General features: G+C 43.6%; 1 protein-coding gene across 1 annotated transcript in view; it reads left to right on the forward strand.

Moving 5' to 3' along the window:
- The first annotated feature begins 640 nt into the window (after positions 1-640).
- Positions 641-22,708, forward strand: part of LOC118302308 (transmembrane protein 266-like) — a 39,407-nt gene continuing 17,339 nt past the window's right edge. Inside the window, exons 1-3 of the mRNA XM_035628347.2 lie at positions 641-1,088; positions 1,918-2,051; positions 10,908-11,099. Of these exons, the coding sequence (XP_035484240.2) occupies positions 2,038-2,051; positions 10,908-11,099 (206 nt within the window). The 5' untranslated portion in view covers positions 641-1,088; positions 1,918-2,037. The remainder of the gene's footprint in view (positions 1,089-1,917; positions 2,052-10,907; positions 11,100-22,708) is intronic.

Consider the following 22,708-nt stretch of genomic DNA (forward strand, 5'->3'; position numbering starts at 1 on the left):
CTGCGCGTCTCCTCGTCTGCGCACGGCCCTACTCCGAGCCTCAGCCTATAGCATCTCGTGCGGCCCACGTCCAGGCGTGTTCAACACATGAAGCGAGGAGACGCTCGCGATTGATTGATGTGCGCCTTAACCATCGACTGGCCCGTCCCGATGAATGACAAACGGTTAAGCCAATTGCGGCGGAGGCCATTTATATTCCCATAGTATCTTTATTTTGGGAAACCATAAAAAAACCCCCCAAAAAACTAAAAACACAACAACCTCGCTCATGACGCGGGGAGGGACGACCTGCCCGGCGCGAAGCTAATAATACCATTCGTGGCGACGATCCCTTAAAACTGGCTCTCGATTCAGAACAGTGGTGGTGAATCTTCTCGCGCGCTTTCTTTCGCTCTTACGCACGTGCACGCGCGCGCGCGCGGGGGGGGCGCACGTCCACGCTACGACCCAGCATTTTCGACACCTCCATGTCGTGACCGGAGCGACGCAAGATGTCACACGACTCGTCGACGAGTAACACCGTCGGTGTCCGGCGGCTCCGCGGCGTCGGCGTGTTGAAGTCTTTCGGGTAGAGAGTCGCCCTCTGCTGCGGTGGAAGTGCCCCGGGGGGCGGGGGGGGGGGGGGGAGTCCGTCGGCGGCTCCAGAGCCGAGGCTTCGTCGGGGGGAGGGGGTGGAGGGGGGGGACTCGCTTCAGCACCTGGACAGCTCCTTACGCAGGGTTCCCCGCTGCGCTCGCCGGGGATACCCCCCCTCCCCCCCTCCCCTCCCCCTCGACCGGGACCTGGATGCGGAGGAGATCGCACTGCACTCGTCATTTGATCGCGCTGGCAACACGAACCATCCTGATATGGTGTCGCCGGCTGACGATGCTCCCTGCGCCTGAGCCTCAGCTCCTCTCTGGTGTGGCACCGAGGCGCAGGTGGGAGCAGGCGGTGCTGCTGCTGCTCGTCCAATGCAAAAGTGCCGCTGAGGGAAGCTGCAGCCTACACACACACACGCCGCGAGTCTGCCGCCGAGGGACACGTCGCCGTCGGCGAGGGGGCAGCGGGAGGCGCAGGGACCCGCCGACAATGTAAATCTCTCGCAGGTAGGTTCCTCTGCTCTCAGATAAATAAGGCATTTACATACGGCGGAAGTTGTACACGCACACACACACATACACACACACCGTTTAGTTTTCTCCACTTCTGGAATGTGATGCCGGTGCTAGGAGTGATTTGGTGGCAGGAGAGTGACGTGTACCCAACTCTAACTGTGCTTTGGTTGATGTTTGAAGGTTCAACAGTCCCGGTGGCTACACTTGAGATGTTGGCTCTGATACGTTGTTAACTTCATCAACATTGTGTGTCAACTTTGCAAAAGCACATGTGGCTGTGATGCTGAGGGGATGGATATGAATTTGATATCCATCACTGTCTCTTAACTGAAAACCTACTCGGGGACAAGCTCTTATCCAACATCCTTATTGGCAGTGGCATGAGAACAGGTTCATGTGTGGGCTACAGAGTGAGTGCTCAAAGAAATGATAACCCATGTTTCTCTTCGGTGCTTAAAAGGAGCAACTCCCTCTGAAAATCTCAGCTGTCGGACAAACTAATGAACAGCCGCCGACCAAGTCTCTTAAAACTAAGTTGTGACTAACTGTCTTTGTATTTCAGATTTCCGCACAGTGCTTCGGTTGTTAGAATGCCACAGTGTCTAAAACCTAAAACTCCGACATGATGGGCAAAAGAATTTTAACACAATATTTAACCTCCAGTCACATCAACACCGACCTCAAATCCATCCACAGGATTTAATGCCAGACTACATCGGTTATAGAGTCGTGTGCACAATAATCTGTAGCAGAAGATCTGTGCCTGATCTATGTAAAAAAAAGTTTTTTCCACTGGCATTAATGAGCGCGTTCCTCGCAGGTTCGACATGAGAGCAGCGTCTATCAGCTGAAAAGGTGAACTGCGGCGCTCAAACAGGCGAAACTGAGTGGGAACCTTGTAACAGCAACTGCATCACTCATCTGTTCATCGTCCGGCATCATGGCTAATGCTGAGTAAGTACCGTCCACACAGTGGGCTCACCACCGATCCTTCCTCCTTTCCCTCCCTCCCTCGCCGTCTCTTCATTTTCCAAACCACATACAGGAAAAAGAAAAAGAGTAGAACCAATGAAAATGGTCTGTCAAGTGTCATACAAAATACAGCATTGTCTGAAGGGTCTATCACGTAAGAGCGACACTGTCTGTAGGACGTAAGCCATATTATTATGGATTATTTTCCCAGCACGTCTTTGCTTTCTGACCCCCCCCCCTCTCTTTAGTCAGTCACCTTTCTTTCACCCTTCGCCTGGTTTCTTCGCCTCCATTTCTACAATAATGACCTTTATTCCCTCAGATGCTGCTACAGTCGAGATGTCTCTCGCCCTCGTCACTCTGAATGCTAAACGCGGTCACACACTGAGACGCAGATTCATGCAAACACACCTGCACGGCCACGCTGACTACAGAGCGTCCATTCTGCAGCTGTAAAAAAAAAAAGAAAAAAAGTGGTTGCTATGTTCACCCTCTCTGTGGTGTATTGATTGTGAACCATTACAACTTAACACCTTCTCCCTTTCCACCTCCAGTTTTCTTCCAGCTTTCCATTTTTAATCTGCACCCTCCTCGTGGGTACTGAGAACAGCTGATGCATTGCTGAGGGAACATGCTGTAGCCTGTGTGTGCGAGCGTGCGTGCAGGAAAATAATTATTCTCTGTCCACACGTGATTCTGCCGGCGTACGGCATGAGACTCTGATTTGTCTCATCTAAACTAGCTGCATTTATTCTCTTGACCTAGATGAATAGCCCAAAGTCATTGCTCCATTTGTGCTTTTATGGGAGAACCAGTTCTGCTCCCGGTGCCACACCGAGCTCGGCCCCGTGGGCCTCAGTGGCGACGCCACATCACACAGTGTTTCAGGTGTAAAGCCTCCTAAAACAGATGACTACTGCTTTACACCTGCTTCAGACTCGTCACCTGAAATGAAAGAGCCACAATGATGATCATATCTTTAAGATGCAGTGCAATGCAAATTTTTTTAAACACATCACTTACTTCCTTTTGATTTTATAGCGAAGTATTGCACTGGATTTATGTGCATCATTTAAACAAATCAAATTGCAAATGAGACAGGCGGACGCTATGCTAGTTACCTTTATTTAAACAAATGTAAAAATTCAAACAGATGATTAATCTGTGTCCTGTCAAATCTGTCTCTTATATTCAGCAGTGGAATCAGTGCCAGCACAACATAATACAAATTACAAAATTGTAAGTGATTACAATCTTATCTGCTAAAATGTAAAATGTACTTCAAGTAAAAAAGTAACAATACTCTTTCAGAAAAACAACCCTTGTGACGGATTTAGTTTAGACAGCAGACTGGCAACTTGTCTAGCGTGTGGATGGATTTTCAATACTTTATTATCCGTGCGTAAGCAGCATTTGAAACTTGTCCCTGGTTGAGGTGGAGCTAGTTTTAATTTGGTCGTTCAGTCCGGTGGTTCCCAACGTAGGGGGTCAGGAACCCCTTTGAATGAAATAAATCAGATGGGTCATGGTGGGGTAGTAAAGATGGAATAACAAAGTCCAGGTCCACGCATCTATACTTCCTCAACTAGGGCCCCACCGACGTCCTCTTCCTTTATAGGGGTCACAGTCCAAAAAGTCTTGAAGCCATTGTTTTATGTTTTTACATGTAAAATACTTGGGGTGTAGACAGTAACAGAAAATGACAATACTCAAGAAAGTATCTGGGTACTTGGTTATCTTTCAGTAATGAAGATTATGTCTGAGCAGTCCCACATTAACATGCCGAGGTTTGCAGCTTGAGCCAAGCTTTAGACTTTAGATTTTCCCTCTTAAGATTGGGAAGGATTCCAAAGAATTCCTGTGCATGTTTTTTTTGTAATCTTATTTTTACCACCAACCTTTTTACGCACTGAACAACGTATAAGATACAGAGTGTTCATGGTTTGTTCCTGCTCAATGTGTGATCATGGGCTCAACAGCTCCAACAAACCTAACTGACGTTTCTTTTTGTAAACAAATGAGCACCTATGTCATTATTACACTTTACTTCATCTATAAAATATCATCACTTACTTGGCAGTTTCAAGCATATCTGTCTATCTACCTGTATTATGGGAATTTATTCAGATAAACTGCTGAAAATTCTGCACACGGCTTAACATGCAACCGACAACACGTCAGGTACAGATGGACAGAATATGCTGTGTGTCTCCCATGTTTGCCCTCCAGTGCAGACGAACCAAGCCGGTCAGTAAAGTCTGTTTCATAAGTCTGCCGAAGTCTGTCTTTTGAGTCGGTAAGTCTTCCAAGGCCCATGCTCCCTTAAGTGTCTGTAGAAATTAAAATAATCTATTATTGGATACTGACACATTGCAAAAAAGGTGCATGGACCTCTCCATTATGAAGGAGGCTTCTGTGCGTCTGCTGTCTTCGCCCTGCCCCGCGAGGGTCTCGGTGTCTCCTGTGTCTCCTGCAGCTTGTATCTGTAAAGGTCAGATAAGAGAGTGGTCACACCAGGGCCAGAACAGTCCATTGTGCAGTCCACCAATTCATCATAGTTTAATCTGTAATATTATTAATGAGCTAATGTGCCTGGCAGACTTCATTAATATCCACTGCCATGACATTACAGAACTTTCTCTGGAAGTTGGTGTTCTAAGACATTACCTGAAGCAATTCTGCAGACGTGATAGGTCTTTATTCCGACATGAACATTTGTGTTAAACACTGAGTTTTGACTCCCAAGCCATGAAAAGAGTAGAATTGAATGGAGTGAAGACCCAAAGTGCACATAGTAAGAAAAGTGAAATCTTTTTACCTTTCTGCTGGTCTCATTGTTTTAGCATAGTTTGATGGATGCCGATGAAGTCTTTCTTTTGCCTCATCTTCATCTTTTGATGTGAAATCCATATTACGTTGTATGTGAGTCAGCAGGAGAAGACAAACATTACTCACTGTCTTTACTTTGCTTTCACAACAGCAAGAATTTTTTTTTATATATATATATATATATATATCACTCAGACACTCTAATCTAACGTGTCTGTTGGTCTCGCAGTCCACAAGGGCCTTGGACGGAGTGGAGGGTGGTTCAGGATAATCTGGGCCTGGATGAAAATGTAATTTCTCTCCTGTCCGTGAGAGTGTATTTTCAAAGTTGATGCGATGGGCAGAGCAACACATACGTCGTAACTGATGTAACTTTGTAAATAACAGCGTCATTGTATCGATAGACATATATCATCGCATGAAGTATCGCATTTACATGTCTTTCCTTTTTCTAATGACATTTTCAAATACACTACTAGACTATACACCGATCAGCCACAACATTAAAAACACTTTTGCCGCCAAAACAGCTATGATTTGTTGGGGAGTGGACACAGCACCGTTGGGGTCGTCCTGTGGTGTTGGGACGTTGGTAGCGGATCCTTTAGGTCCTTAAGGTCCTGTGGGTTTTGTGGCTGGGGGCCTCCGTGGATCTGGCTTCTTCACGTGTCCTACATGCTTGATTGCATTAGGATATGGGCTCTGTGTCATGCTCCTTTCTGAGCAGTTCTTGCAGTGTGGCGGCACGTTGTCCCACTGGTCGAGGCTGCTTGGCGTCTGGTCTGCAACCATGTTTAGGTGGGTGGTTTGTGTCAAAGTGACACCCAGATGAATGTTAGGACCCACGGTTTCCCCGCAGAACGAGATAATCGATGTTACTCGCTCCCCCTGTGGTCAGTGGTTTTAATGTTGTGGCTGGTCGGTGTATACTACCTGATATACACACACCACATCCAGTAGTTACTGTCTTAAAAAATACTGCATCACCACCAATTTGTGGCTGTTATGTCGTGGATCTTTCTTCAGAGGGAAGTAGATCTTATTCTCATAATGTAGAATTTAGGTTGGAATTAAAACATCAGTCCAAATAGTTTTTGTCAGGATTTTTTTTTCTCTGTAACTAGACATTCATAGGCATCTTATTTTTAACCTGTTATTGTAGTTAGTCAACGGTAGAGAGATGACCCCTGGTGTTTAGCAGGTATATTGTTTAGAATGTTCACCATCTTAGTTTCACTGTATTAGAAGACTAACATTGGCTCATTAGTAAAAAAATTATTCCTTTTCCTTTTCCAATGGCTGCTAGTATAAGTGTGTCATGTTGCACAGGGGTCATGAGGGTCATAAGCGAGGCGCTTCCTGTTGTCTGAGGAATAACATTCTTCAGCGCCACTGGCCCCCATGTACTTACGTGACCTTCTGCTTTGGTCACCAAAATCCCCTGAGCAACTTTTGTCTCACATAATGACCTTTCCTACCTGGCCCATAACTCCACACTCCATTATTTAATTTTATCTGCCGCCCTCAGGAAATCCTGCTCCCCTGAATATCACTTCTGTCCTGTGGGTGCTCTTCGGCAGTCTATGTTAGTCTTTCCATTAAATAGTGTTGTTGAGTATCTTGCAGTTGCCACTTTCTGTTACGTAAGAACACAGAGAGTACTCAGAAAGGTCAGTGTCTGTACGTCGTATTTGTGTTTGTACTTGGATAGAAAAAAAAGGCTGGTTTGTCTTTTTTTTTTATTGACATTATATTGAATTAAAGTCCTTATTTAACTAGTGAATCGTACCATTGTTACAACACTTGGCTACTGAGCAGCACCATTTAAGTGCAAGACGACTCAGATCGTTTTCATGATTTTCATGTTTCAGCTTTATTCCTAAATGCGAAGACCATCTGTAAACGAATCTGTAAAAAAAATGGATGTATAATGTAACGTTGGACAGCTGGAACAGAGTAGAAAAACAGACATTCAGTGAAATATCACAAATATCTCAAACTCTGCTCAACACTGTTCAAGTCTTGGGTCAGTCTCTCAGTAGCTCGACTGGTGACCAGGCAGCGCACCAGCAATATTATTGTAAGTTGCGAGCCAGTGAACTCTGAACAGCTTGTGTCTGTCGTGAGTAGTTATGTGTACGGCCCTGATCGTTTGGGAAGAGAGCCAAACCTGCTGCTGCTGCTGTGGTGTAGATGAACCGCGGTATGGATGAGATGCTGTGTGTAGGAGAAGTGCAGAGGAAACATCTCTCAGGTCAAACCACTGTGGCACGGTACTGTACATCCACAGTCTGTGGAACGAATCAGTTCTTTGCCAAGTAAAACAAGTGTACAGGGATTTGTCACAATGCAAAATACTACTGCTCCTGACATACATTTACTGGAGTGGGGCACATAATGTCACCGCTCACGGCCTTGGTTGGGTGGGTCATTATTTATTGCCGCTCCGGCAGAGATGTTGCTCTGAAAACAACTAGATGAAGGTTTTCCTTTAAAAAAACAGAACTGATAAGTGCAAATGAGTGATTAGATGATATGGGGAACATTTTTTCTTACTGATTTAGTGACTTATTTAACTACTGTAGTTATGACTAGTAAAGAGCATCCTCTGCAATGCCGTTAAGTATTCACTATTCAATTAAATTAAATTAAAATGCAACTCATTATATTTTCAATTAATCGATGAATCCGTCGATTATTTTCTCGATGTTTTGTTTTGTCCACACACCAAAGATATTTAATCTACTGTCATAGAGGAGCAAAAAACCCAGAAAATATTCGCATTAAGAAGATGAAATCAGAGAATTTTCTTTTTTTCTTTCATAAATACTACTTGAACCGATTAATCGATTAACAAAATAGTTGCAGATTCATTTAGGAGTTGAATAATTGTTGCAGCTCTAAATTAATTTAATTTAATCTTATTTTATTGCATTCTATTTAGTAAACTTCAAGGAAACAATGCCATTGCTGAGGACAGACAGAGGGCTGGTTCCCAGGGAAACTCAAAAGCGATAGTCTAGTTTTTGGTTTAATATAATACATATTGCATTCTATGTGAGTTCCAACATCGCAGCCCCCTGTGACTACATTTTGGACTATATAGAGTATGTGTCTTCAGAAGACATGTATGGCGCACTTGTCTAGGGAAATAATCGCATCAAATTGGGATAAGCGCAGCAGCTCTTGAGACTAGACGGCAGTAACAAGTTTTTTCCCTGATAGCAGAGGGATTTTATTAATGAAAAAATCACTGCGGTTGTATGCTGCACACGCAGTGATGGTAGACTCATTTTTTTTAAGAAGCCTCGTCTTATAGCATCATATCAGCATAGAAAATCATTAGCCTGTAAAGTATTATGCATTGTGTATTATGTAATTTACATCTGTGTTGGACCAACCTTCCCTCAGCCGGTTGCCCACTTTTTAGAGATGGCCGGTGAAAAGAAAGCCAGCTCTTTCATTCAGCTGTGGTTTACTGCTCATAGAGCTGAACATGACAGGGATGGTCGGCTTTCCCCTTTAAATGAAAGTTTATTTGTACAGCACATATCGACAACAAGGCAATTCAAAGTGCTTTACACAAAATATAAAAGGGCACCGTGGCAATTTGCAAAAGGAGCACATGACTATAAATAAAATAAGCGTATAGGGGGAGAAAAAGTTAAATAGACAAGTAAAAAAAATCAAAAGAAATAAAAGAATAGAAATAATTAGACGTAAACGAGTAAAAGTAACTGTTGTGTAAAAAAAACAGAATTTATTTGCTTCAAATAAAATACTGTGTTGTTCACTGTGTGTGTGTGTGTGTGTGTGTATGCGTGCGCGTGCGTGATTATCTGTTATCTGCCTATCTGCCTGCCTGTCTGTCAGATTGGGTGCATCTCCTCTGAATGTCTTAGGTCACTCTGTATTTCCTGTCACTGCAGTTTTGAAGATGACTGTAGGAAGAAAATGTGTGTCTGTTTATAGCAATATTGCTCCTGCCTGATATTCTCCACACAGCCATCGCAAACCCTTGGGTTTTTTGTGTTTGCCCCCAGTGATATATCATGTGATAACGAAGGTTTCATGATCTGACTGACTGATGAATGTGGTTCTGTTGCTAGGTTAGAATGTGATATTTGTACATGTTCTATCATAAGACGACAAATGTCCTTGAACCTGATGTCATCCTCCTCCTGCGGGTCCTTTTCCCTCTCCTTAGAAGATGGAGGCGCCATCTTTTCTCTTCCACCACCTTGTCTCCTCTTTCTGTTCACCTCTCCCTTTCCACTTCCTTTCCCACGTTGCATTATCCATCCTTCTTCCCTAACTTTTACATGTCACCACCACACCTCACTTCCAGTTCTCCTTCTGTGCTCCCTGCCTCCCCCACTGTCACTACTCCTCATGCCTCGCTCTGATTAAGCCTCGTATCTGTGGTCCAATCTCCTCTGCTTTTATTGTCAGTTGCTTCATTAGTCTTTATTGCCCTCCCCCAGTCCTTCTTCTATAGACCTCTTTATCAACCCGCCTTTCCAGCGCCCACTCCTCCTCTCGTTTCCCCTCCCCGTGCACCTTATTTTTCCGACTTCCTTTGACGTGTGAAGGAGAGCGGGGATCCACTCAGCTGACAAAGGGAGAGCTGGTGACGTCACAGCAGACATGATACACCAGCATCTGCTCTGGTCTAAAAATACCCACCACAGGCCACACGCAGTCAGTCTGCAGCTGCACTCAACATTTGTTTCCACCTCCACGCTCCACTGAGATGGCCCAGCTTTTTTACACAACTGGGGCTTGTGGGCAACGCTGGGTTACACGCTGCTGGCCCACAACTGAGCAGCGTCGATGCAGCTTAAACTCTCTGGCTGGATGAGGGGGTCGGCCGGAGGTTTGCTGGTATCCACATTGAGGAAGGTGGAAGCATGATTATTAGGCCAACCGTTCCCTCGTGAGTGAATTCAAAATCCCTCTGTCAAATCGGACAAAGCCCTCATTGGAAATGTTATTGATCAAAACTTAATCAACTGAAAAATACTGATGAAAACTGTAGCCCCTACATAAGAGTAAATGTTACAACTAAAAATGTCTTTACTGTAATAATTTGGTGGGTTTAGTCTTTTTTTGTGACAAAAATGATATATTTCTTACCCCAAATTTCCATAAGCATACTAGAGAATGACCCATATTTGTATACTTTTGTCCTTTTTGTCAGGTATATAATATTTTCTGTGGAATCAATCTCATGGTGATTTGCACCAGAACAGAACTTTCACGTTAATTATGAATGCCTACCGATAGAGTGAAATTACCCTATTATATAGATACAAAACATAACATTACTTATTACATTAGCTTGCGAGCTAACATTACTAGTTGTGGATGAGCTGTGTAGCCTATTAGCCAAGGGTCATACAGTGAGAGATAGGCTCAAATTTTTAGACTTTCAAAATTCTAATATTACTAACTTCTGAGGCATTGAAATACATTTTTTGAGCAAAAAAATGGGGGTTGTTCTAGTTATGAACTGAACGGTCACTTGTTTACTTCACTTGTCATTACAACATCCTTCCCAATGTAAATGAGAACTGTACATGAGGTAATATTCGCGTCAGCTGACCTAAGTCTGTTTCTTTGTCTCTCCTCCTCCTCCTCTTCCTCCTCTCCTTATCAATGTTAGCCCTTATTTCCTTATTTTATGTCTGCATTGTTTGAGTTGTGTTGTTGTAAACACTTATTTACTATTGGATGACAGCGTCCCAATTTTCTAAAGTGCTTGAGATAATCTGGACCGTCGCACCTGTAAATCACAATTGACCATATCATCTTGATAGTATCCGATAATTGATCGGTATATTGTTAAATTGTGTACTAATATACCGAGAAAACACATTTCAGGACGTGAATGATGCGGTGCAAAAAATTGCGATCTTTCTTTTATAGTAATGTTTGCCTTTCTCTTTCCTCTGTGTTCTTGTTCGTGGGTCGTTTCTCTCCCTCCTGCTGGTGTTGGCGTGTGACCAGGGGAGTGGAGCAGGCAGGTCTGTCAGACTTGGAGATCATCTCCCAGCCAGTGGAGGACGAGAACCAGTGCTTGGCTCCTCCGGTGCAGCTGGTGAGTTTTGGCTACAGAGATCTGCCCCTCGCGGCTCTGGACCTCTCGCTGGCCGGCTCACAGCTCCTCTCCAACGCAGACGAGGACGAAATCAGAGATGGGTGAGTGCAACTATTGTTGTACAGTGAGCACTTGTTCTATGGTAGACCTATTGGAGTGACACAAAAGTGGAACAGCCGCACTTCCAGGCAGTGTAGAGCCAAACATTACTATAGTTTGTATAAGAAACAAACGAACAAAAGCGAATAAGCCCATCACTCTTTTGAAAATCACAAACCTCTGATGTCATAACCTCTTTTTACCTGAGGATTCATTTCTTGCTGAATGCCAGTGAGTAATTTCCTTCTCATGCCTTGAGCTTGTCGTGTGTGAGTTCATTCGAGACACAGGCGAGATTTTGGTAAAGTTATTATACTTTTGCTCTAATTTGTATATCACCCCTTCCTTTTATTTATGTCCAATAACCTCATCTTCTCATTCTCTCTGTATTGTTTCTCACTCTCGGTTTTCTTGATTATTACGTATGTCACATATAGAACATAGAGTTGGTCCATATGCCAGAGATATTATTATACTGCAAAACAGTATTAAGTATAAATTTGATAATTTAGGCCTTTAAAAAAAACAAAAACTTTTGGTAACAAGTACAAGACTGTTTTTCCTTTTTCCAGTCAAATCAGCCAACTTGAACACTTAAGAAATCTGCTCATATTAAAGTCTTTCTTTCATAACACCTCTGGTATTCACCTACCAAAAATAAAGACATTCCAAATCTGTAAAAACTGTGATGTGCGTGCTCCTCAGCCTCCTCAACTAACTAACTTACTTGATTGAAAACACGTTATAATTGAAGTATTGTGTGATTGAAAATAACTGTGTGCGACAAGTGTAAAAACAAGAGAAAGAAAACATTATACCCTAATGTCAAAGACTGTTGCTTTTTAGCAACACCAATGCATGAATAAATTAGCTCACTGAAACAACTTTGTATTCATGACTCATCGCTGTCACTATGAGCTGAATACATTGATCAAAACATCAGACTTAAAAGCCAGTGACAGCAGTGGTGAGCTAATCATTCTTACCTGATGCAGAGCGAACTTTGCTGATCCCCGTCAGCAGTGACGGAGTTCAGAGAGACGCTCAGTCTGCATCCACACTAATGCGTTTTATTTTTAAAATGCAGGCTCCAAAACTAAAATAATCTCTGTCCAGACGAGGGTTTTAGCCCCATATCACAAGTAGATGGCACGTGTGCAGCTTGTATTGATCTGTGCAGGTAAAGCAAAGACATGCCGCAGGGGTCAAGTGGTGGAAATGCATCATACACGCTGGTGAACATGACAGTTTTATGGATGATGTGTATATGTTGAAACTGTCAGCCAGCTGGTTGGAAATATAGCTTCAGATATGATATATATATACTGTAGCTTCACATCATCTTCTGTCCATTTCATATACTTGGTGTTTGCTTAGTTTTAATGAAGCAAAATTTAAAGGCGATGAGCATAGGTGTTACGGGAAAATCTCAGCAAAATGTTAAAAAAAATCATCATCAGGGTAAAGTAGGCTTCAAGACAAAAATAATTATTCTACCCGAAAAAGCTTGTTTTAATTTTTTGAGCTTGACTCATACTTTGGACTACTAGAATATTTCAGCCCCTGAAGCTTTGATTTCAAACCTATCATTCTCTTAATCCTCCATTTTTATATGAATGTAGCTATAATTTCCATTGTGCTTTAGTGCACAGTGCAAACTAAAATGTTTTACAAATCGCGCTGGTTGCAAATATTTGGAGATTTACTCGGTCGACTTTTTGTCAACATTATTATAACACATATTATCATAGTTCACTTACATTCACATGAAGTATGTAAGTGAAGCAGTAACATGTACCGTTTCTGTACTTTGTGTCTGCACACATTTTGTGGGATGTCAACGTGTCTTTGACATGAAAAATATTTTCCCTTTTAAGATGACCACCATGGCTACTGTGGCACAAGGACCTGACGCTGTTATCTGGAATCATTTTATAGTTTTTACCAAAAAGTATCTACCACACAAACATACTCTTTCTCTTTGTCTGTCTCTCTCTCTCTCTCTCTCTCACTCACACAAACACACACACACACACACCGACGCCCCATCTTGCTTGCGTAAATGCAACATGGAATGCATGATTATCATCCATCATGTGTTAAGTCTCCCTTCCCAAGTCCTTGACTCGCCGTCCCCATTGCTCGGTGTCATGTCGATTTATCATTAAGTGACAACCTCTGGGTTGTACGGCGTCCATAAGTTAACTGAGATCAATTCATCATCCCCCCCCCCGCGTGCACGCTTCGTGTCTGCTTGCAATAGGAGCCTTTATTGTAAGTGACATTTTATAGTGCATGAACCAGAAGTCAATAATATCCCACTCTTAATTTCTTGTACGTTGTTTGTGGTCGGTCGAACTATGCATGCTGTCACGTCCAAGTCACTTTATTTGGTCTCGTGTGAGGCAGGTTGTTTAAGGTTGTTGTGCAACAGGCAGTGTAAGTGTTTGTAACATTTTTTTTTGTAACAATTCTGTTTAGATGCATGATAAGTAACTTTTACTTTGGCCTAAACTTCCCCCTGCACAATACGGGACTTAAAGGGGCAGTCAGCGATTTGAAAGGGGCATTAAGCAATTTTAAACCAATATATGTCTTGTAAAAATCGGCGAATATTTCTGGGTTTTTTGGCGCAGTCCTGGTTCTGTAAATTGAAAACAAAAAAATGTTGTGGACGTCACAACACTGCATGTGCAGTTTGTAAACATCACTCTCACAGTCTCCCAATACCCGAGGGTGAGGGTTCGAGCCCCGGCCAGTGCAGTAAGATCATCAACAACAACAAAGAGAGACAAGTTTTCTCCAAAATTGCTTACTGCCCCTTTAAGGCTTAATCAGTTAGGTCCCATTAACTTCAAGGTCAAGATTATTATAAAGCACCATGATGTAAAATAATAAGGTAGAATTACACTGACAATAAAAGATCAAAGAGAGAATATAATGTAATAGTTACACAGATTTAGAGACGTGTCTGCATTATGATTTCAGTCAAAAGCATGTGAAACTCATAAGCTAATGGTCGCGCTTATTGGTTTTTTTTCTGCTTTGACGTGATGCTTGTACAGCATATGGATGAAATCACAGCTGCTCTTTTGATTAGTCATAATATTAACAGGTTTTTCTTTTTTTTTCCACTGTGCAAAACTCCCTGTCCGGTCTGTCCATTCTGTCCCGCAACTGTGACTCAGACCTGGCTCTTAGTATTAGCTCACACCAGGATGCACATAAACACCATAAGTTGTAGTGCAGGCTCCAACACATGCACACGCACACACGCAAGCACACGCAAGCACACACACACACGCGCGCACACATGCACACATGCACACTCACACCATATTCACACACAGTGCCTCATCCAAGTCCTCCGTTTGACACCAAATCAGGTTTCACTCCATTGGTTCTCCTCAGTTTGCCAGTCATGGCCAGAAACAGATGGATGTCACAGACGCACCGTCAACAGTGGGCGATGCTGACGCTTGTATCACACCCAGTGTGTCATGCTGTATACCTGGGTTAATGTTAGCATGTATTTCCATCCCTGTTTGCAGAGCGGATAGATGTGTTGACAGAGACTGTGATGTGATGCCATGTGCTCAATTGCCCTGGGTCGGTGCTGTTGGGAAATACAACTGTACGCCACTTTTTCTATCGCAGCTCACCTTGTGAAACACCCGTAAGCCTGCTGAAACTATGATTGACATGATGACTGGGTCACAGCCCTGCTGTCGTTGAGTGAATATGAAAAATTTGACGATATCGGTTTGTTCAAATGTTGACTAAATGTCTCTTCCTGGTCTCTGAGGCTGAGAAACTGAGAGAGTCCCTGCTGCACAAAGCTCCGACAACAGATTTACCAGTCGCTGCGGTGAAGGTTATTTTACCAGTGAGCTCAATTTACTCAAACTGTGCTTAGTGCGATGGGGTCACTATTTCATATTCAATTCATTAGTGCGAAATGTCTGGCAGTAAAAATGCTGCCAGTGGGAGTTGTAAAAGTCATCATTCTTTCTTTTAGCTTTAATGAAATTTCATTCAAATGCACCAGCCATGAGCGCCAGTAGTGCGTATGTTACATCCCCGCCATACCTTAAATGCTATGCTAATTCTTCACATTAATCACTATTATCAGGCCTCGTGTCAGGCCTCATACTAGGACTGTCCTGCACCTCTTGGTGTGTGATAATAGGGGTGAAATATCAAGAACCCCTGCTGTTTATAGGTCTCTGCCTCCCTGTGAGATATTGTAGAGAGAATATATAACACGGTCAAGTAGTGAGGATCAGCACTAAAGAAGAACAACTGAGAACATGAGAAGACATTTAAGGCCACGTCATTAGAATCGGGGTGATGAGGTGAGAGAGGGTCTCTCTGAATGTGTCAGTCAGTCCTCTTTCCTCCAGGACCCGATTCTTTTTCATTCTGTGGATTTCAGCACCGCTGGGCTTTCGGTGATTGCGCCCGTGCCTCCGTCTCCTCATTACCGTATCGATCTACCTCTCAAACAGACAGGGGCCGTTAGCCTCCTTAAATGACATTCACAAACGCCACACCCGTGCACCATCATCATGTTTCACAACCGTCTTATGCGGCAGTTGCTGGGTTTCTCATATCGGCGCTTTCATTTTAACCAACCCTTTGAGTTGACCTTGTTGGGTCATAACAGTATGTAAGCACCGTCGGGCACATTGCTGAGTTCCACCTTCAGAACACCGATCGGAAAAGCAGGAGTGCATCTAGCAGAGAGACAGATTTCTTAAACTCACCTTTAGGGAAATGAGGCAGAGGAAATGAACCTTTTTTTATGGGCCTGTGGAATGATGAAGTGAAGTTGAGGGGAGGCAAGACGCGGCAGTGGGACGGCAATCCACAGCCATCAAAATGAAAATGTATGTGGGAGAGGAATCTGTTGGCTGCTTCACTGACTCTACTTGAGAAAGTGGATTGCCGCCCCCCCCCTCTCTCTGTCAGACATACACACACACACACACACACACACACACACACACACACACACACACACACACACACACACAGCCTGCATTAACTGGCTCACTGGTTTTCTGAGATAGTGAAGGAGCGTCATGAAGAAAGTTGCGCAATGTTTAGTCATGCTTTGGGGTACTGGGGATGTTTGGCAGATGGGGGTGGGGTGGGGTGCGCGCCTGAAACACAAGAATGTCACTGCCACGGTAGAGGGGTTTCATCAACATGGAGACGGGCCATTGGGTGAGGGGATTGGAAAGTGTTTTTTTACTGCTAGTTCGGGAATGTCTCGCTGACGGCAACACTTTTCTCGTCCTGCGCGTTGCAGAGAGGGAGTGGGTGTAAATGGGGAAATGTGCAAACCAAAGTGGTGCCTCTCCTGTTGTGGTAAATGTGAACATTTGATTACATTTTTTTAAAAACTTACCGTAAACAGTTACTTTTGATGAATATCTTGCCCAAAATATTAAACTCAGAGGACAAACATGAAGGGAAAGAAGAAAAAAAAAAGCACATTTACATGTTGGGAGCAGGAGACAACTCAAAGTCCATCATGGCGTCTAACGATCAGAGCTTTCTGCTATCGTGCCTTTACTGTGCGGCTGCAGCGTGTTTCATAGAGGGGATTAATCAAGGGAAAAAACGACTCCTGTGTCAAGCTGCCACTGTGTGATGAAGCACCTACTGTCAGCCATGTTTGCATATCATCGCCTGTAGCGTTGTGAAGGTGGAGCTGACCTTACTGCTATCTCTTATGTAGTGCTGTCCTCACTTCACATGACGTGTGAAGTAGTCACTCACACACAACCTCTCTCTCACACACACACACACACACACACTCACACACTCACACACTCACACACACACACACACTCACACTCACTCACACACACACACACACACACACACACACACACACACACACACACACACACACACACACACACGCAGAAAGAGAGAGAGAGAGAGAGAGAGAGGAAACAAGGCCAGGCCTGACAAGCTTTCTCACTGCTCTGCATAGTGGTTGTTATCTAATCCTCAGTAATCATGGTTCACTTCATATTCCAGTTTGTACTGGGCTGTCACACCTCATTAGGAACAATAGTGTTCCTCCATTGATGCTTCTGCACATTTAGAAGCTCTTCTCTTCTTTCTCTCTGTCTTTCACCACCTTTCTACATATTTATGTAACTAATCCCCCCCCTTCCCCACTGTATTCTTGCAACTCCTTCTATTCCCCTCAGTTTCTTACTCATTTCTTTCACACTCGCCATCCCATCTTTTTTTTCATCTTTGTTGAAATTATTTTTCTGCCTTCAGTCTCTCACAAAATGAACCTTCTCATGCTGAATACCAATCTGCACTGTCACTAAACTAAATGCCAAGAATCCGTTTTCATGCCGCACATACTCATACTCATCCGTCTGACCGAAAACTACCAGCAGCACCTTCACACACTCTCGGGCTGCCTCCAGGTTCATGATGGTGCGTGGTGGTGGTGAAGGTGAGGAAAGGTGGACAGGTCGGACGTTCCCCAGCGCCTGTTCACTGTTTTGTTGCCTAACACAGTGTTTGTATCAGGAGAGATGTGGGCGACATTGTGGGAGGTGGTTGTTCTAACTAGCATCGGGGGGCAGTTGCAGTGTTAGCAGTTTTGGCGCCATGGTAAGTGGAGTGGAGTTATTAATAGAGTTGGGCCCATCCATCTTCCTGTCTCGGAAAAATGCTGGGAGGACCAAGGTGGCATGGGCTTGTGTTCAGCACTTTCATGGCCACCCACTCTCCCCCTAGTCATCAAGCTGCTTTTGTTTGTTTGCTCACTTGTTTTGTTTTTTTTTGGTTGAAGGTGCTTTTGGTGTATTTCAGCTTGTATTTGTGTGGGCTGCTGCTAGTGGGTGACTTTGTCGATAAAAAAAAAAAAAATGTCGGGTGTATCAATCAACGTCAGGGGAGGGAGATTTGGAAAGCCTGGTGTCATCTGCAGCCTGCATTGATGGTTTAAACTCACATTGATTAAACGGACAGTAAGCGATTCTGAAGCAATACACATTTTGTTAAAAATCGGCGAATATTTCCTCACTGTCCAATAGCTGTCGCTTTCTTGGTTGCGACGAAAAAAAATCAACAAAACAAATGGTATGTACCAACTTACTGAGAGCCAGTATCTTTGAAAGCTTCATACAGACCACTACTCCGACTGTGTTTACAGGAGAAATAGAATATGAAGTGTGAAGTGACTCAGAAGACCCTAATGCCCCCCACTGCCTTCGCAATTGCTTACTGAAGCCATGGAATGATGTCACCTCCCCGTCCCAGTGATGGGTATGTGGTTGACAGACGAGGAGACGGAAACATATGTTGCTGATGGTGCTGTTCCAAATGTGCAAGGAGTCCAGGGTTAGGCACAACACCAGATGGTTCTGCTAAATCTGTAGTGGGCGAGAGGGGGAACAGAGGAGAGAAAACAAGGGCTCCGACACGCTGCCACCCACCAGCTTTAGGCCAAGGGTCCAAATGTTCCATTTTGGAAATAACTACTGGCCCATTTGCAATTTTTAGAAAGTGGCCAATGGGGAGAAATGGGCATGGCCCTCTCAACACAATCACAAGGAAGATTTTGTGGTGGAAATTGTTCTGAGACCTAAACCTGAACAAGACTGAGACATTTTTCAATAACAGACAAAGATGAAAGGCCTCGTTATTTGACCTCGGCAGAGAAACTGAAGATCTGAGATCAACTGTGCAGTGTGGCATGTGAGAACACTGCAACAGATTTGTGCAGCCGTTTACTCTGAGCCCATCCCAGCGTGTATACTTTACACGCCACAGCGTTGTAAGAGGTGAACATATAATGCATTCTCTGAAGGTTTTCAGCCAGTCCAGTCAATTTGACTTGATTTAATGACCAAACACAGGACGTTGTCTCTGACCTAAAACCAGGGGGTGACCAGCCCCTCCGTTTTCTCCCCAAGGGAATCTATTGGATGACGGTTCACCATCAATACCTGCACGTTTGTCATCATGCCACAAAGATTTATAGTTTTGATGCCCAGAATTCACAAACAGTAATGGCGTTTGATTAAAAAAACTTCATGTCCCTGCCATGACATTAGCTTTGTCAATTTTGACACCTTGTCCGTCAGTGCTGCTCACACAAATCGCAGCATTGATTAAATGACAATAGTCACAAAGATGAACCTGCAGCTCAGTTTACCTACATCCTCACTCTCTGCCCCCAAAAGAGCAGGAGAGGAGGAGCAGTGTGGTGAATATTTATATGAAAAGCGAGAGACTGCTTTTTCTTGCTGAAGAGGAAGAGGGATTAAATGCAGAAGAAAAAAAAAACCTGTTAGTGCAGAGACCAGCTTGGCGGCCTTGATCTGTTGATCTATCTATAATTAAGCTCCGTATTGAAAGATGATTTTTTTTTCTGGCTGAGCACAACAGTATGTTAACACCTCCTTCTCACCCCAAACACAAATACATTATTCACACTGTGTGGGCTTGGTAGCTGTTAAAAGGTTAGTTTGTCCAGAAATACACACAAAACTGTCCAGATTAGATAGTTTAGCTTCAAGGGTTGAACATCGTTATCAGCTGCTCGAGACAATGAAGTTCAGCTGCATTTGATAATAAAAATTCCTTGAAATTATGGCAAACTATCTCAATAAAATCCACTGTTTACTACGTATCACTGGCCAACTCTGGGAAGTAGTTAGTAGAGGAGGTGAATATTCAACGCACCGACTGTTTGGTTTACTCTGTCACACATCAGTCACACAGGATTTCATGTTAACACTGGATATACGTCAAGGAAATTCTAGACATTGTAAGTTTTTGAAATACAGATACTGTTATGAGATGACAAATAGATTCATTTTTAAATGTGCAGTACTATTGGTGACATGTGGCAGATGATCCCCGAAAGGCGATTGATTACAGAAGTGCAAGAGTAAACGAATCACCAAGCAGCCTGCGTTCATTTACATCTGTAGGAATATATTTGAAGGTCTTGTTTTGAAAGCAACGTGCACAGTGCTGTTACTGCTTCTTTCCCGTGCAGTCGAAATGCTGTTTTCTCTTTCACTGCATCTTAAATGAGCTCCAAATATAGCTGTATATTTACTCAGTTCAGTCGCCTCAGCTGAGATCAATAACCAACTGCAGTCTATAGTGAGAGTATACAGATAGAGGCTGAAGGCTCAAACACAACACACACACACACACACACACACACACACACACACACACACACACACACACACACACACACACACACACACACACACACACATTGACCTTCCTGTCCATTTGTAACATACATATTATTCTTCCCCCAGCACACCCCCACAGGACTGCAAGGGAAAGCTGGACACCAGTTGCCCGTTTATCCATCCATCTATCTATCTATCTATCTATCTATCTATCTATCTATCTATCTATCTATTTATCTGTCCGTCCGTCCGTCCGACTGTCCATCTGTCCGTCTGTCTGTATTTATTTGCGAAATATAAAAATATATAAACACTATTGCCAAACAACAATTTCAAATGTTCTACTGTAAGATAATATGAATATATGTTGCTTTGCCCTGGTGTTTTGTAAAGTCAACTTTACACTTTACACTACTCTTACCAGGATATTGATCAGGTTATTAAAAACTGTGATAATCTCTACCAGCCCTAGTTAGTACAGTATCAGCCATTGTTGCTGGCATGACTTGGAATCAGAGTAGGAAGCTGTTATGTAACTGCTGCACATAAACAAATGCAGTATTTGAATAAATAATTTGCTCGCCTGACAATGTTGTTGATGTAAGGAGCTAAGCACTGTGCTAATAATTCACTTGTCTGTTTTTTCTTCTTCGCTGTAGCCAAGAGTCAAAGCTTGAAAACAAACAAAAGTCAGTCAGCTACCTCAGAGATTTATATCTCCACCCTGAGTCAGTCATATATTCAGTTGGTGGTGTTTCCAATCAAAGTGCTGCAGGAGTTCTGGGGCTGGCCACCTTCCTGCTGATGTGTTGTGATCAGCGGTGCACAGGCATCGGTAATGGGGAACCTTTCAAATGTAAAATTAATTACCTGCAATCTGACAGCATCAGGAAAACTCAGGTATTTTATGCACAGTTGTTACTCCCCCTTTTCCACGCTTGTTTTTGCATGAAGCAGTGTGTGTGTGTGTATGTGTGTGTGTGTGTGTGTGTGTGTGTGTGTGTGTGTGTGTGTGTGTGTGCGCGTGTGCGCGTGTGCGCGTGCGCGCGCACTGGTTGCTAAAACGTGGATGCTGCTGGAGACACCCTTCTTTTCTAGGGGAGGATAGGATGCCGCCTGTCTGTTGTCAGCTCCGTCATATTTGTCAGACGAGGCTGAATTTGCCATCGTCAGACTGTGATTTAGCTTGAAAAGACCCTACTAACACTTCCTTCACGTAGAAGAAGGCCTCAATAAGTCCTGACCTTATTGTATGTCATGTCAAGTAACTGTGCAAAGCGTCTTTCTTCAAATTGACTTGCTGTTGCCGGTAATTCACCAACGTTGCAGAGTATTAGAGGCAAAGTGAAACGAGAGGAAGAACTGAGAGAAGTAGAAATTGTAAGGACTTATTTTCTGTTGCCGTCTATTGGCCAAAGCATGAATAAATATTTAAGCAATGTCTCCGCCTCCACCTCAGTGGAGTGCTTTATCTGATGAGACCATCAGGTGCCGTGAGTCTGACAGTCCCAGTGTGTGGTGGCTCACTCAACATGGTGGTATCGATTCCTTTTCCCTGATTTAATCTCCCTCCTCTGTTCGCCTGTCCAGCTCCACTCAATCTCACCGGCAGTGGGAAACACTGACAGCTATATCAACCTGCTCAATACACACGGGCGGCAGAGAGAAAACAGACCAAAGAATAGGAATGTAGGAACGGGAATGTGTGAAAACTGGAGCGATGAAGACAGATGTATGGAGGGATTTGGTAATTCAGACCTGGGTTGTGTAAAAAAAAAAAAAGGGTCAGTGTGAAAATCAGCAGCACCAAAACAAGTTTGAAAACAAACAGTTTGAGAGGTGACCTTGTCCACGGTGCGTGCTTGTCGGCGAGTGACTGGGGCCAGGTGGTTCTGTCAGGCTGTCGGGGCCGAGTGGGTCAGAGAAACAACATTCGCTACTGTGCTCTCGCTTTAATAAGACTCATTAATATACTGCGTGTGTCACCAGCAGTGTCTGACTGCGTCCCCTCTGGGCTGGGCTAGTTTTGGCATGACGTGAAGTAAGGACACACACACACAAACACACACACACAGACACACACAGACACACACAATTTTACTGAATTTGTCTTCTGTATCAAGGCTGAGCCTTCACACCGCCTGTGAACTCACGTCCCTTATTCATCTCTCTCTCTGTGTGTGTGTGTGTGTGTGTGTGTGTGTGTGTGTGTGTGTGTGTGTGTGTGTGTGTGTGTGTGTGTGTGTGTGTGTGTGTGTGTGTGTGTGTGTGTGTGTGTGTGTGTGTGTGTGTGTGATGAATCGGCTTGTGTTATGCATTTTGCCTGTAAAAAGACGTTCATGTTATTGATACTGGGGGGATTATAACTCAGGTTTATTGCCTTGTTTACTCTGATGACATTACTCATTTTA

Source organism: Scophthalmus maximus, chromosome 4 (genome assembly GCF_022379125.1).
Source record: "Scophthalmus maximus strain ysfricsl-2021 chromosome 4, ASM2237912v1, whole genome shotgun sequence".
In the NCBI taxonomy this organism is placed as follows: Eukaryota; Metazoa; Chordata; class Actinopteri; order Pleuronectiformes; family Scophthalmidae; genus Scophthalmus; species Scophthalmus maximus.